Raw genomic sequence first — 14,451 nt, forward strand, 5'->3', positions numbered from 1 at the left:
TTACGATTAAACTGTAATTGATTACACATTATTTTCTGTAATTGTTAATTTAGGTAGTTGATCATTTGGTTTTGTCAACTCTCTAAATGAGCGATCACGGAAAATAATGTGTAATCAATTACACAATTACAGTTTAATCGTAATTTGTAACTTGTAATTAGATTACATTTTGCCCAACTCTGCTTGCGGGGCAGGCGGCGAGAGGGGCAAGCATATACATGGGAGTTCTGCAGTGATACCAATCTTGGATAAAAAAATATTATGTAGACAAAAATGTTATTTATATGCCTATTCCTAATAAAATTAGGTATTACTACGTGTTTTGTTCTTGAATTCAATTAAACAAAAAGTATGTTGAATGCAGCTTGAAACACAATATGTATTTTCATTACATGTAGCGTAAAATATATGTGTGAAATGCGGCAACGTCGCTTTGCGTTCATTTTTTTCTCTTTCCATCTCACAATTCTGGCGTCCTTTTGCGCGTTTGTACCCGTTCGTAACAAATTACTAAATAAATACATGTTTGCAGCTTGGTAGTGTTTTTACCAATTTTTACTGTATGCGTTGCACAAGTATACATTGCATACATCACTACCCGGCGTACAGCGTTGCCACGTTCCAAACAGATCCTTCAGGCAGTTCTAAAAATACGAGAACATTACATTGCTGTCCATTTATTCAATTATCTAATAAGCTGGTACGGTTTATGTCCGATTCTCTTCTTTAGAATTTCACAGGAATATTTAAGCTTTTTATTGCAACATTTTTTAGAACTTTCTTCTCATTTCCAAGGACTCTGTGTAACGTTTTATAAAAATTTTATCGCCTGTTCCATAAAAGCCTGTACTGTAAATCGACTTGAAATATTGACACAATGTGGACTACACTTTGCACATTAGATTAAACCACTTTTCAAAGATTTCTTATCATTTTTGTTCCGGTATCGAATCTCCTTAATATAAATACCCCACCACCTTCCTTCGTCTTCCTTTAAGAGGGGAGACCACTGTAATGGTCTGAAAAGTAAAGGTGTTTTCGGGAATTTTTTTCAACCAAACAATGCAAGTAAATGAATGTATTGCTTAGTATACATAATATGTACATATCGAGGGTTAAGAAATTTTTTTTTCAATCAAATTCATAAGATTGAAAAAATCACGCGAAAAAATCAGGATTTCAACTTTAAATAGCCGCCATTTTGTTTTAAATTAATATTTCGGAAAATTATCTGCGTCAACCTAAGGATACATTAATATATTAACGAAATCTTTCTTGTTTTTTTATTTTAGATAATCTGGTTACGAATGGCAGTGCTCACCGCGAAAGCAAATTTTTAAAAATGCTTCTTGAATGTCGCTTGTTACTTTATTATAAACGTAAATATTTCTCTACGAAAAAATTACCAAGTATTCCTTAAATATTGCTCTTTTAAGTGCAAAAAGTTCTGTACGAATATATGCTTTCGCTTTTTCAAAAAAAATTCACAAACATTCGCCTCTTTTCGGCCGCCTGACTAGGTATAACCCCTTAAGGAAGAAGTACAACCCCAGCCAGATTCTAAAACCATCCACAGAGCAACAATTACCCATAAATAATTCCAGTCCTCATTAATTCTAATATTCCTATTCTCTGATATCTGCTAAAGAAGGCGCATTAAGCACACGCTAAAACACTACCCACAAATTATTCTAATAATTCTGTAGAACTGACTCATAAAATTATCCTAAACAGATATCCTTCTACCCCTTCGATCTTTCAAAGAGCCACCTCGAAGCTGCACCGTTTCGCGCATCGACTTCCACAAACTCCTCCGATTTTTACTGCTTTTCGAAAAGGAGCAGCCAAGGCACTCCTCCCCGCGATCAAGGAAGCTCTGGATCGCTGGCGCGAGGGGTGGATGCGACTCCATTGTCATAAGTCTCGGCGACCATAACCGCACCAGCAACGTCTGCACCGACTCCCGACGTTCCTTCGTTTTCCCTATTTCACGATAGAATTTTCACCTCGATTTATCCCAAGACCGGTTGTCAGCGTAACAGCGGTTATGTTTGCCCCGCGACCACGAATTTCGCCAGAGACGCTCGTCACCCAGGCGATACGTGAAAAATCTGCACGATACTCCCACTCCAAGATTTAGATGCACGCCTTTCGTTCGTCTAGCTCCCGGGGACGCTGGGAATATTCTGATCAATGGGATCCATCGTGACTAAGCCACTCGAGCGAGACGCGACTCGAAAATGAGAATTCCTGGTGTAAAATATGGGCTGCTTCCTTCCGACGGAAACGACTTCGACTTCTGCTTCGCGCTGCTTTTTCAGTGTTTTCGTTGGCTGGCTCTTAAACGATCGAGATGCGCCGAATATCCTCGTGTTGTGTTTGGAAGCGTACTGTTTCGATTGGGAGGATGATTTAAAGTGGAATAAGTTAAGATACCGGAGGAATTATGTCGTGCATAAGTGGGGAAGTATTTAATTCCTGCTTGGAAATTAATTTGTCTATTTTTTAATTGTTCGCACTGGCTGATAATTTCGCTCTTATAATTCAGGAGTCTGAGTTTTTCACATAGCATCATCGAAACATAGCTGAATTTTTAGAGTACAACAATAATTCTACAAATTCATCTAGCAATAATTTACTCTACTTATTTCCTTTAATAAAAAACATTTTGTTAACACTTATGTATACTACATATATACATTTATAATTACCGACAAATGCAAGTGGTAAACTGAGAAATGTTAAAAGAAGATGTTGGCCACGATGAAATTGGCGCGGAGGAGTTTATGTTCGATCGCAGGAGGAAGTGGAAACGGTCAGCCATAATCGGGCAATAAGTCCCGTGTCCGTAACATATCATATAAAAACCACTAAACGAAACCTTGGGCTCGACTTAACCACCGTTTGAGGGCTTAACCATGGTCGCTGAAATAGTCTCGGCCCCAACCCTCGTTCCCCACCCTTGTAAAACCTTCGTCACGAGCGATTGACCTCGGTGTACGCTGCCAAGTGTTCCACAGGTTCTCCCTCGGTGGTTTTCACCTCGACGTCATCGCTCAAACGGCCACAAAATGCCGAAGGGACCTGGGCGACTTGTTAAACCACGGGCGCTGCTTTGTCCCCCGAATGGAGGGTAAAATGGGCGTCGAATATCACGGTTGCATCGAGTAACTATGCATATCCTTTCAGTCCCCATTGTGCTTGATTTGCTCAAGCTTTTATTCCAACTCTAAATCATATTCGTTCGTCGAATACCGATAGCGGAATAAAGAAGTGTAAGCTACTATGAAATATCTCAAAGTTTCAAAGCCTTCTGTATTCATGAAAAGGTCAGTCTTTTATCGCGCGTGTTTTATGCGAAACACTGAGCAACAGAGTATTAGACAGTGAAATCTATGGGTGCGGTGTATTCCCTGGTTAAAAGTTTTCGATAGATCCTACTTTATGGTTGCGTATCCTGGAGGGAGGTGGATGTACATCAAGTCGGACTTTTTATTAGAAGATTCTCTATCCTCGCGTATCAGCAGTGTCGAGCAATGCTTTATGCGGAAAGCGAGATAGGCGTGCCAGGGAAGATTTGCTGTGGACGATAGGTGGAATGCTAAGTATTCACAGAGGCTCCACGAATCATTAATTTCTCGCTGTGAAATCACTGCTGTGAGTCACTGCTTTCGTCTCGGTTGCTTGATTGCGCGGGAACTGCTGCAATTTTCTCTCGAACTCGATGGCTTTATTTAAAGAGGTCACCGTTGATGCACGTCACAATACATTAAGTGCACGGAATTATCGATTGAAGAATGAAACATTAAGTGCACGGAATCATCGATCGGAGAATAAAATATTAAAGCACATGGTATCTTTAACCTACGATCTGCTTCCTTTTTGCCCTTACTGTAAAAGTATAATTTTTAAACTTTATTTCAACCAGCACTGTACCTCGATACTGTTGTATACCAACGTCATTTAAATCTATATAAAGTATTAGTCAGCGCGTTAGTTTTCCAGATAGCAATAGTAAGCATCCTGAAGTCCTTCTTTTATGACCTTATCCGTACCCTATTACTCATCCTTGAACCTCGATCTCTATGCCTCATCCCTTAACGACCGTTAAACTCAGGACAACCCCCACTTTTCAGCTTACCGAAAACCGTACATATATATATATATTACACGCAATTCTTCCAGTCAGAAGCACTTGAGCACTTCAGTCCGAATAGTCTGGACACGAGAATCTAGTTCTGAATCTATAATCTAGTATTTATCTGTAATCCTCTTAGTTTCCGTTATTTGTATAAAGTTATTTAATAAAATAAAAGTAATACGAAAAATACGGAATACAACAATACCACAGTTCCCTGTCAAGAACGTTCACCTTCCGAAGTGAACCACAACCTAAATCCCCCATCGTGGAAAGAACCGGAAGGTGTTAGGGCCCACGAGCAAGAAGGTTCTCAGTCCCAGGAAAAACAGTTGCATCGAAACGTTTTGCAAAGGCATCGCCCTCGAGTGCATCGGCATGCACGCCGCGCCGAAACTAAGATGGATGCCTCCGAGAGGGGTTTTCCCTCTAGGAGTTTGTTCCGCGAAGAGAGCTGGATGCGAGGCATCGATTCCTCTCTCGGCGCGAGAGCAGAGTTACAGCTTTGTTTACTACAGGGGCGACGAGCCCAGCGCCGTCCAGTCTGGCTCTGCTCGTCTGTGTTGCTGCTGTTCTTCTTCCACCGTCTCTCCTCCTCCCTCCGAGCCCTCTTTCTGCGGCTACCTCTTTCCGGAGGCTCCTCTCCTTCTTGCCCTGTCTGAGCTGGGAGAGCTATAGCCGCCGTCAGGATCAGCCCCCTTCGTCTTCTCAGGCACGCTTCTTCCGCGGCGGGCATGAGCTTCTTCCATACTCCTCGCGTACGCAAACACGTGCACCGAAAGGCTGATGCGCGAAGGGCGGAGGCAGCATTGTTAACGTTGGTGTGATGTGTGAAATGGTACTTTTAAGGGAGCAGGCTGGGAAAGGTATTCCTTGCTACTTTTCATAGGCGCGGTGCTGACTTCAAGAAGCTTATCGCCTTGGTGTGCTTAGGCTCTTAATGTGGGACTAGTGAGCAACTTTGTGGGTCCAAAACTTAGAATTAGTCTATTAGTAACTTAGTAATTACCTCTGCATCATACATATGTGTTCCCTCAAATATTTTCCTTCCCCAATAACGCACTTGAACTTTCTCTAATCTTACACCAGTAATACTAGGTTGTGGAAAGACTTTGATCGAAGCTTCTAAACGAAATAGATCACTTCTGTTAACAGAAACTTAGAAAATCTAACTAAAAATATACAGAATCCTCCTTACCCCTAAAAAGGCCCTCAATTCTCGACTCTCAAAACTGTACACCCTCCATCACCCTCCCCCTACTGTCTTCAAAACCTGGCTACACTTCTTCCACCCAGCATACACAGATACTTCGACGTGCTGACGGGCCGAGAACAAGCAGCGTCTTCCTTCCATCCTGTCCCAGACAGCTGGGGTTCGCCATTCTTCGCCGTGTATGCGGAAAGTTAGGCCACGTTCCAGGGTTAAACGTATTACGACCACTTAGCCTTCAAGCTGTCGATCCCTCTGGCGAGCATCCCTTCCGACATCGCGTGCCCCATGGTCCATTTAATTGTCATACACCCCGCCCTCCGACGATTCGGTGGAGCGAAATCGACGGAGGAATCGGCCTGGTCGATTCCCGTTCCGATGGTATTCGGGCTCGTGCGCCCGCTCGTGAAGTTAATCCGTGATGAATCGCGGCATTCTCCGTGTCGCGTTTCCACGATTTACGGGGCCGTGGCGCGCTCGTTTTGGATGTTTATAAGGAGGGATGCGTTACAAAGCTTTCCCCTTCTGGCTGTTCTTGACGGTCTTTCTCATCATCCCATGTTTCGGCTCACTTGTTCGAACTTCATCGTAACTTCAGAATCGACAGAAAACTGTTTGATGCTGGAGGGAGATGCGAGGTTATACAAGATTGTGACGGTTCTTTTTTTATATCTTTTTAGGACGTTTGTGTTTAACCCTTCGTGGTCACACCTTCTTATAATCACAAGTTGGTCACACGGGGTTCACTGTACCCCAGCGTCATTTTTTGAGTTAGGTATCATTTTCGTATTTTTGAATCTTTTAACTTTTCAGTGATAATTGTACGTTCGTAATACTTATACAATCATGGTCTAATAGTCTTTTTCTAGAAATGTAAATTTTGATGTGTTAAAATTTGTAGTTGAAAATGAGCAATTTTCCACGGTTGTGAAAAAACCGATTTTTTAAATTTTTAACAAATTTTTTTCTTGCGATAAATCCCCTTTAGAAGTCGTAAAGACACGATATTTTAATAAAAAAAATATTCTTGGGGTACAATGCACCCCGTGTGACCACGAAGGGTTAAATAAATGCTGGCATTTTAGGAAAGTGCTGATAATTATTGGTTGAACTACTTTTGAATAATATTTTGTAGATTGTATACTGTCGATTGTTACATTATGAAGAATTAGAAGTGGGAGACTCCAAAGCAAGAAAAAAGATCAGAAACACTTTTGTAGTAGTTTATAGTTACAATTCTGAAGTTTTTGTATTTTGTATTGTATTTTATATATTTACTGATCCCCTTAGGGTTACAGGGTCTTCCGACTCCACTTATCCTACTTTATCCTACTACGCCGCTTCTCTCTCTACTTAGGACTAGTCACGCCATGCTATTGCCTCTAAATTTTTTGTATTAAATTTAATTTTGCAGAATGTGTAATCAGCTGTGCTTGAAAAGTAGCATTGGTAGGATTGAAAATTGTCTAAATTACTACAGGATATTTCGTGTTGAACATCGGTATCCGCAATATAAATAAAAGTGGGTAGAAGATTATGAAAGTTACCCTTTTTCCAGCGCACGTGGTGTAAATATTAAATACATAACAAGAATACCTGTCCCCCCTCACTTCTGAAATTTATGTATCGATTAAATTGCTTTTTCGCTCGGTCTGCTTTTTTGCAGAGTTACGTACCTCAAAAAAGCTTCTTTTCTGCTGGAATATAAATTAATTAAATGTATTTTGCTTGGGTCAAGGAATATACGACGGAGGTACCGAAACTTTGTTAATTTGTGGAGAGCACAATGTATTACGTAATTAAATACGTTCCCTGGTAGCACAGTCAGAGATGAACAAAACGATCAAAACATTTCATTCCAATGTAACGGACGAGGAAGTTGCGAGTGAAATATTCGAAGAGAAAGTAGGGAAGCAAGTTAGATACTCCAACTAAACTTCGCCCATATTTCTTTCTTCAGGTGTAAACTTCAAGGGTAGGTACTCTGCGCAAACAAGCTTGCAACTTTATTCTAATATAATTTCAATTATACGTGCCAGTCATTGAATATATTTTACTTGGAAAAATCCATATTCTCCTTTTGATTTTGCGATGAAAGGAAAGACCAGCACTTCACCGCGTTTACGTAAACACATCCTGGATTTGCGCAGACTTAGTAAAAGCACAGGAAAGGGGAGAACCAAAAACAGATCCAGTTAACTTCGCGCAACTTCATCTGTATATCTCTGTCTGCACGCGAAGTTGGAGAATGTTCGAGCACAACGAGGAAATATATGATACGACCACTTGCTTCTACAATTTAACAGACACGTCATTGGTTTTCTCGATATCGTCCTTTCCCTTTATATTCTGTGCAAGATTTTCGAATATTCGTAGAGGCTAAAGGAATAGAAGGATAGGTTCTATTCCCTAATTGACACACACAATATCGTTCAACGTGAGTCTTTTATTCGGTGATTTATCTCTTCACAAACGTTAAGATCTGTTGAGGTCAGAACGAAGACTGTCTTCTGCCGGACGCACAATTTTCCAGCAAGACGCGCGCGGGTAGCAAACTCCTCCTAATTGGTTGACCCGATGCCGATGTCAACCAATCGGTATCGTTTGGACCCCTAAATCGCGCCACCTATTTCGCGCGTCTACGGCGCGCTTCCACCATAGCGGGGGTGAAATTTGGCGGGAGAAATACTTCTGTTACGCAGCAGGATTTCCCCAGACCCCGAGGTGCGTGACGTGGCCGGTCGCAGGCCGCCAGCCCCGCACCGTGGGCCCTACAGAAACTCAAGGTTTACGATACCCGCAATAACTATTGAGGCCGTAAACGAAAGTCTCTAAGAAAACATGCTTTGTTCAAATCACGAAAAGAACGGAAAACGGCTTACTCAAAAATAGTTTTGCTGGCGCGCGTGTCATAAACCATGCCGACCATCTGTACGCCAAATGTTCATATTTTGCCGTACCGATGACCGCTACATCACCCCCCTGCCAGTGCAAACGTTACTCTACGAAGTCATAATGCTAGTTACATTAAATTATCAGCTAAGTTACACTAAATTTAAACATGTAAGCTATTTACAAACCTACCACTATTTAACTATTTACACTACAAATTTCCTAGACACCGACTTGTAAACGTGACGGAAATCTCACACGCCTACCGGAACGCGTCCGTACCGGTTCTTGTGCGGAACTCCGTGTAGCATCACTGGTACCTGGTTGCGGGGTACGTAATGACGTCTGCACTTGCGTCTGGTTTGCCTCGTCCTCATATTCGAATAAGTACGCCGGTTTGAGTCTATCAATCGATACTGTCGTATCTTTTCCTTTAAACCGGACTACGTACGTTTTCTCGTTGCGGGAAACGACGGGAAACGGTCCCTCATAAGGGTTTTGTAACGAACCTCTTACGGCGTCGACACGTACGAAAACATGTGAAACGGTGGCTAAATCCTTAAACACAAAAACTTTCTTCTCGCCGTGTCGTGATCCCGCAACTGGTCGTAGATCACGAAACCTCGCGCGAAGTTGCCTAACCATTTCTACCGGTTCCGCGTCACCTCCCGTCGAATCAGCGAAGAATTCAGCTGGCAAACGCAAATTCTCGCCATACACCAACTCAGCAGTTGATGCTCCTAAATCTAAACGATAGGCCGCTCTAATACCTAATAAAACTACAGGTAGCGCATCGGACCACCGTTCGTCGCTATGGCACTTAATCGCTCCTTTTAGCTGTCTGTGAAAACGTTCAACCAAACCATTCGCTGCCGGATGATACGCAGTAGTTCGTAAATGCGTAGTACCCAATAAAATATTAAGCTGTTTAAACAAATGCGACTCAAATTGTCTACCTTGGTCGGTGGTAACACGTAGAGGTGTTCCGAACCGTGCAACCCAACCGGCAACGAACGCTTTCGCGACTGTTTCGGCCTCGATATTATCAACCGGAAAAACTTCCGGCCATCGCGTAAAGCGGTCCACGCACGTCAGACAATACCTATTGCCTCGCGACATCGGCAAAGGACCCACTAGGTCGATATGTACATGCTCGAACCTAGTGGACGGCAACGCAAAATTACCGACAGGGCTTGACACATGCCTGCTTACTTTAGCGCGTTGACAATCGAGACAACTACGAGTCCATTCGCGGCAATCTTTATCCATGGAAGGCCACACAAAACGCTGTTTAACCAAGCCCACCGTGGCTTTAATCCCGGGATGCGATAGTTCATGTATGGACCTGAATGCCTGTCGTCGGAAAGGTCTCGTAACAAATGGTCTAACCCTACCTACAGAAATATCGCAATAAATTTCGGTATCACTGTCCAATAACTTGACCCGTTTGAGCTGTAATGAGGTACCAGACGCAGTAAGGAGTTCCTTCAACTCCTCGTCCAATACTTGCGACCTAGCTAAATCATCGTAATTCAGCGATGTGGTTAGGGACTCTACTCTTGATAACGCGTCTGCTACCTCATTCTCTTTGCCACTAACATGTCGAATATCAGTCGTGAACTGGCCGATTAAATCTAAATACCTAAACTGCCTCGGTGTACATTTGTCCTGTTTTTGTTTAAATGCATACACCAAAGGCTTATGGTCGGTGTACACTGTGAATGTTCGACCCTCTACTGCATGTCGAAATTGCTTCACCGCCGAATATATCGCTAATAATTCCCGGTCATATGCACTGTACTTTCGTTGCGTCTGTGACAAAGATTTCGTATGAAACGCCAACGGTTGCCACGAATTTCCTACTCGCTGCTGTAAAGTCGCGCCTAATGCAAAATCTGAAGCATCTACCATAATCGCAAGTTGTAAACTGCTTGATGGATGTGCTAATAACGCCGCATTGGCTAACGCATCTTTTAACTGTTGCAACGCGGTTTCCGTCTCAATCGACCATTTCACGGGGGCGTCGCTTTTCACTTTCACCCCCCTTAGTAGTTGATTAAGCGGTGCTTGTAATTGCGCGGCTTTGGGTATGAATCTACGATAAAAATTTATCATCCCTAAAAACCTACGAAGTTCCTTAACCGTGCGTGGTTTGGGAAAGTCGACTATTGCCCGAACTTTATCGGTAAGCGGTTTCGTACCTTCCGCATTCACAGTGTACCCGAGAAATTTAACCTCTTTCGCAGCAAAAACACATTTACTCGGTTTAATAACTATACCATATTGATCTAAGCGTGAGAAAAGCTGTTTCACGTGTTCTTTATGCTCCATCTCGTCCTTTGAGGCGACCAGAATATCGTCTAAATACGCATAGCAAAAATCAAGGCCCCTCAAGACGGTATCGATGAACCGCTGAAACGTTTGTGCAGCATTTCTCAAGCCAAATGGCATGACCGTATACTCGAATAAACCAAAGGGCGTCGTCACCGCGGTCTTTGAGATATCGGCCGGATGTACCGGTATCTGGTGATACGCGCGCACCAGATCCAATGTAGAAAATATCGTTTTCCCGTCTAACATGCGCGAAAAATCCTCTATATGCGGAATCGGGTAGCGATCCGGTATCGTGCGAGAATTGAGAGGACGAAAATCACCAACTATTCTCTTTTCACCTACCCCCTTCTCAACCATGTGTAAGGCTGAAGCCCATTGACTCTTCGAAGGTCTTATGTAGCCTAGACGCATGAGAATTTCAAATTCCGCTCGCGCTATCTTAAACAATTGGGGGGACAATCTACGCGGTTTACAAAATGTCGGCGGCCCGGGAGTGATGTTAATATGATGGACTACCTCATGTTTAACCTCACGGCCTATCGCTGTCGGCCGCATGATGTCTGGGAACTCCGCCAGCAACTGGTGATAGTATGAATCACCGGTGATGGTCTTCACCGATTCAATGCTGTCCGTGGCTACTTTTCCAATAGCAAACAGGGACGTAGTCCGGTCCAGAAGTCGTCGAGCTTGCAGATCCACCAGCAGCCCGTAGTAACTGAGGAAGTCAGCTCCGATGATCGGCTTGGAGACGTCGGCGATTACAAACCTCCAGTTGAAAGCGCGGCGAAGACCCAGATTCAAGTTGAACGCTTGCACACCGTATGTGTTGATGACAGAGCCATTAGCCGCAAACATTTCGTATGTTGACTTCGCAACTCGTCCTTTCACGCGCGTACGAGGATACACGCAAAGGTCCGAGCCCGTATCGACCAAGAACTGTTCCTTCGTTTCTTGATCGACAACGAAGAGGCGACTTGCCATCGGGCCGTCACTGATAGCCGCATTCAGTGCCGATTCTTCTCGTTTCCCGCCGAATATTTACACCCGGGGCGGCACTTCGCTGCCTTGTCCCCGAATACTCGATGGTACCAGCAGTGTTCCTTTGCTGCTGGCGAAAGAGAACGCCTACCACCACGCGACCCCGACCGCCGGCGAGGTCCACCGTCGAAGCGATCGCGCGGACGTGCCCTCGATAACTCCGCTATTCTCAGCTCCATACTTTCCAGGCGTCTTAACAAAGCATCTGAGACCGTGTCTGGCGCCACACTCGCCACTTGCGTTCGCCCCGTACCTTCGTGAATCTGGTCACCAATTTCTGCCAATTTGTTCAACCCCAGGTCCGTTTGTGCTGTCACAATGGCACGAGTCATCGCGGGTAGTCGACTGGCCCACAATGTCCGTAGAAAATCATCCGACACAGTGGTACCTGCCAGATCCCTCATACGCCGGAGAAACTGGGACGGAGTTCTGTCCCCAATCTCTTCCTGCTCCAGGAGCTGCCGAATCCGTGCCGATTGCGATGCAGACAACCGTCGAACGAGTTCCCTCTTCAATGTTCCGTACTTGTCGGTCGTCGGCGGAGAGTCGAAAATATCTTTAACTTCCAACGCATACTTGGACTCTAATTGCGACATCACATAGTAAAACTTTGTGGTATCCGCCGTAACACCATTTATCGCGAACTGAGCCTCTATTTGGTGGAACCACACACCGGGTTGCTCTGGCCAGAACGGCGGAACGCGAATACTAACGCGATTCACTACCGGCGTCATGGCAGAAACCGTAGGGGCGGCATTCGAAGCATGGGAATTCGTTTCGTCGACAGGATCACTACCGGTCGCGAAGGTTGCGTTATTCACTAGTGACATGCTTATTGCTCACCAAGTACTTCACTAAAAAAAAACTCTTTGAACTTGTGATCACGTCGGGGTCACCACTAAAGGAATAGAAGGATAGGTTCTATTCCCTAATTGACACACACAATATCGTTCAACGTGAGTCTTTTATTCGGTGATTTATCTCTTCACAAACGTTAAGATCTGTTGAGGTCAGAACGAAGACTGTCTTCTGCCGGACGCACAATTTTCCAGCAAGACGCGCGCGGGTAGCAAACTCCTCCTAATTGGTTGACCCGATGCCGATGTCAACCAATCGGTATCGTTTGGACCCCTAAATCGCGCCACCTATTTCGCGCGTCTACGGCGCGCTTCCACCATAGCGGGGGTGAAATTTGGCGGGAGAAATACTTCTGTTACGCAGCAGGATTTCCCCAGACCCCGAGGTGCGTGACGTGGCCGGTCGCAGGCCGCCAGCCCCGCACCGTGGGCCCTACAGAAACTCAAGGTTTACGATACCCGCAATAACTATTGAGGCCGTAAACGAAAGTCTCTAAGAAAACATGCTTTGTTCAAATCACGAAAAGAACGGAAAACGGCTTACTCAAAAATAGTTTTGCTGGCGCGCGTGTCATAAACCATGCCGACCATCTGTACGCCAAATGTTCATATTTTGCCGTACCGATGACCGCTACAAGGCATTCGTAAGAATATTTTCATAAATATAATTGTTCGAGATAAATGCAAAAGGCTGCAAAAAGTCTAAAATATTATTTTACGCATGTATTGAATTTCCAATTCAATTTCTGTATTCTACCCTGCTATCGTTGATTATCATTATTGCGATGATTACATATAGCAGTGGTTCCCAACCTGTGGGTCGTGAACCAAAGGGGGTCGCAAAGTGTTTTCAGGATTTTTTTTTTTTTTAAATATATGTAGTAAAATAATTAAATATTATTAAGTTAGAATTATATTCTAAAATACCTATTTTTAATACGTTTTCTTTACCTTATTAAATTTAGATTATCTTATATGGGGGAGAGGGGGGTTGCAGGTTATTTGAATATTATAAAAGGGGGTCGCGACTCGAAAAAGGCTGTGGAACACTGACATATAATATAGAGAACTATGAAAATATGATTTTAAGTGGTACATCGTTTAGATAAGAAGTTAAATTGCCAAGATAAAATAAATCTATAGAGACAAATTACACTGTCCAACAAAATTGAACTTTTTTTTTGTTTTGTAACATTCAATAGCCGTTTCTTATAGATTTTTATGCGCTGAAAACGAATCCGTAAAGCGTTTATCGCCATCACCCTCAGTTTTTGAGAAATTCGATTTTGAAAAAAAATGCAAATTTTTAACTTTGAACATCTTTGTGTTGAAACAATAATAGTTATTCGGTTGCATGGTCTATCAAATTATTCTATGAAATCTCGCGAACACAACGATATAAGTTATGATTGCACCAATTTTTGCAGATATCTTGCTATATATTTTAAAAACTAAGGGTCTAGGAGAAAAATTGACTACTCCACGCGATGCAGCAGAAATTTTTCTTTCGGAAACCACCAACAGAAGTGGTAAGTCACGTTTCGTTTTCAATACAGAAGCGAAATAGTTTGGCAAAACGTGCGCTGTCGACAGTGGTAGTCACGCGTGTTAAGCGATTGTGTGACGCTGAGCGGCAGTATATCACGCGCCGCCGTTGACTACCACTGTCGCCGCCGCACGTTTTGCCAAACTATTTCGCTTCTGTATTGAAAACAAAATGTGTCTTACGACTTCTGTTGACGCTTTCCGAAGGAAAAATATCTGCCGCGTTGCGTGGAGCAGTCAGATTTTCTCCTAGACCCTTAGTTTTGGAAATAAATTTAAAGATATCTGCAAAAGTGGGTGAATTTCGGGTGTTCTTTTCCCTTTAATCGTTGTTTAAATATATTTAAATGTTCATAATGCACCAACAACTTATATCGTTGTATTCGGGAGGGTTCATAGAATAATTTGACGCGACAAGCAACCGAATAACTATTACC

At 43.3% G+C, this 14,451-nt stretch overlaps 2 protein-coding genes across 4 annotated transcripts in view; both read right to left on the minus strand.

The window, feature by feature from the left end:
* The window catches only part of LOC143372797 (lachesin), a 562,432-nt gene that overhangs the window by 292,419 nt on the left and 255,562 nt on the right, over positions 1-14,451 (minus strand). The window lies entirely within an intron of this gene.
* LOC143373151 (uncharacterized) lies at positions 11,565-12,442 on the minus strand. Its single transcript, XM_076820096.1, has one exon. It carries the CDS (start codon positions 12,440-12,442, stop codon positions 11,579-11,581), a length of 864 nt encoding a protein of 287 aa, XP_076676211.1. The 3' UTR covers positions 11,565-11,578.

Source organism: Andrena cerasifolii, chromosome 9 (genome assembly GCF_050908995.1).
Source record: "Andrena cerasifolii isolate SP2316 chromosome 9, iyAndCera1_principal, whole genome shotgun sequence".
NCBI classification, from domain to species: domain Eukaryota; kingdom Metazoa; phylum Arthropoda; class Insecta; order Hymenoptera; family Andrenidae; genus Andrena; species Andrena cerasifolii.

Bases quoted from the DNA above. Each gene is read 5' to 3' on its own strand.
- LOC143373151 (XM_076820096.1), bottom strand. From the start codon at position 12,442: ATGTCACTAGTGAATAACGCAACCTTCGCGACCGGTAGTGATCCTGTC.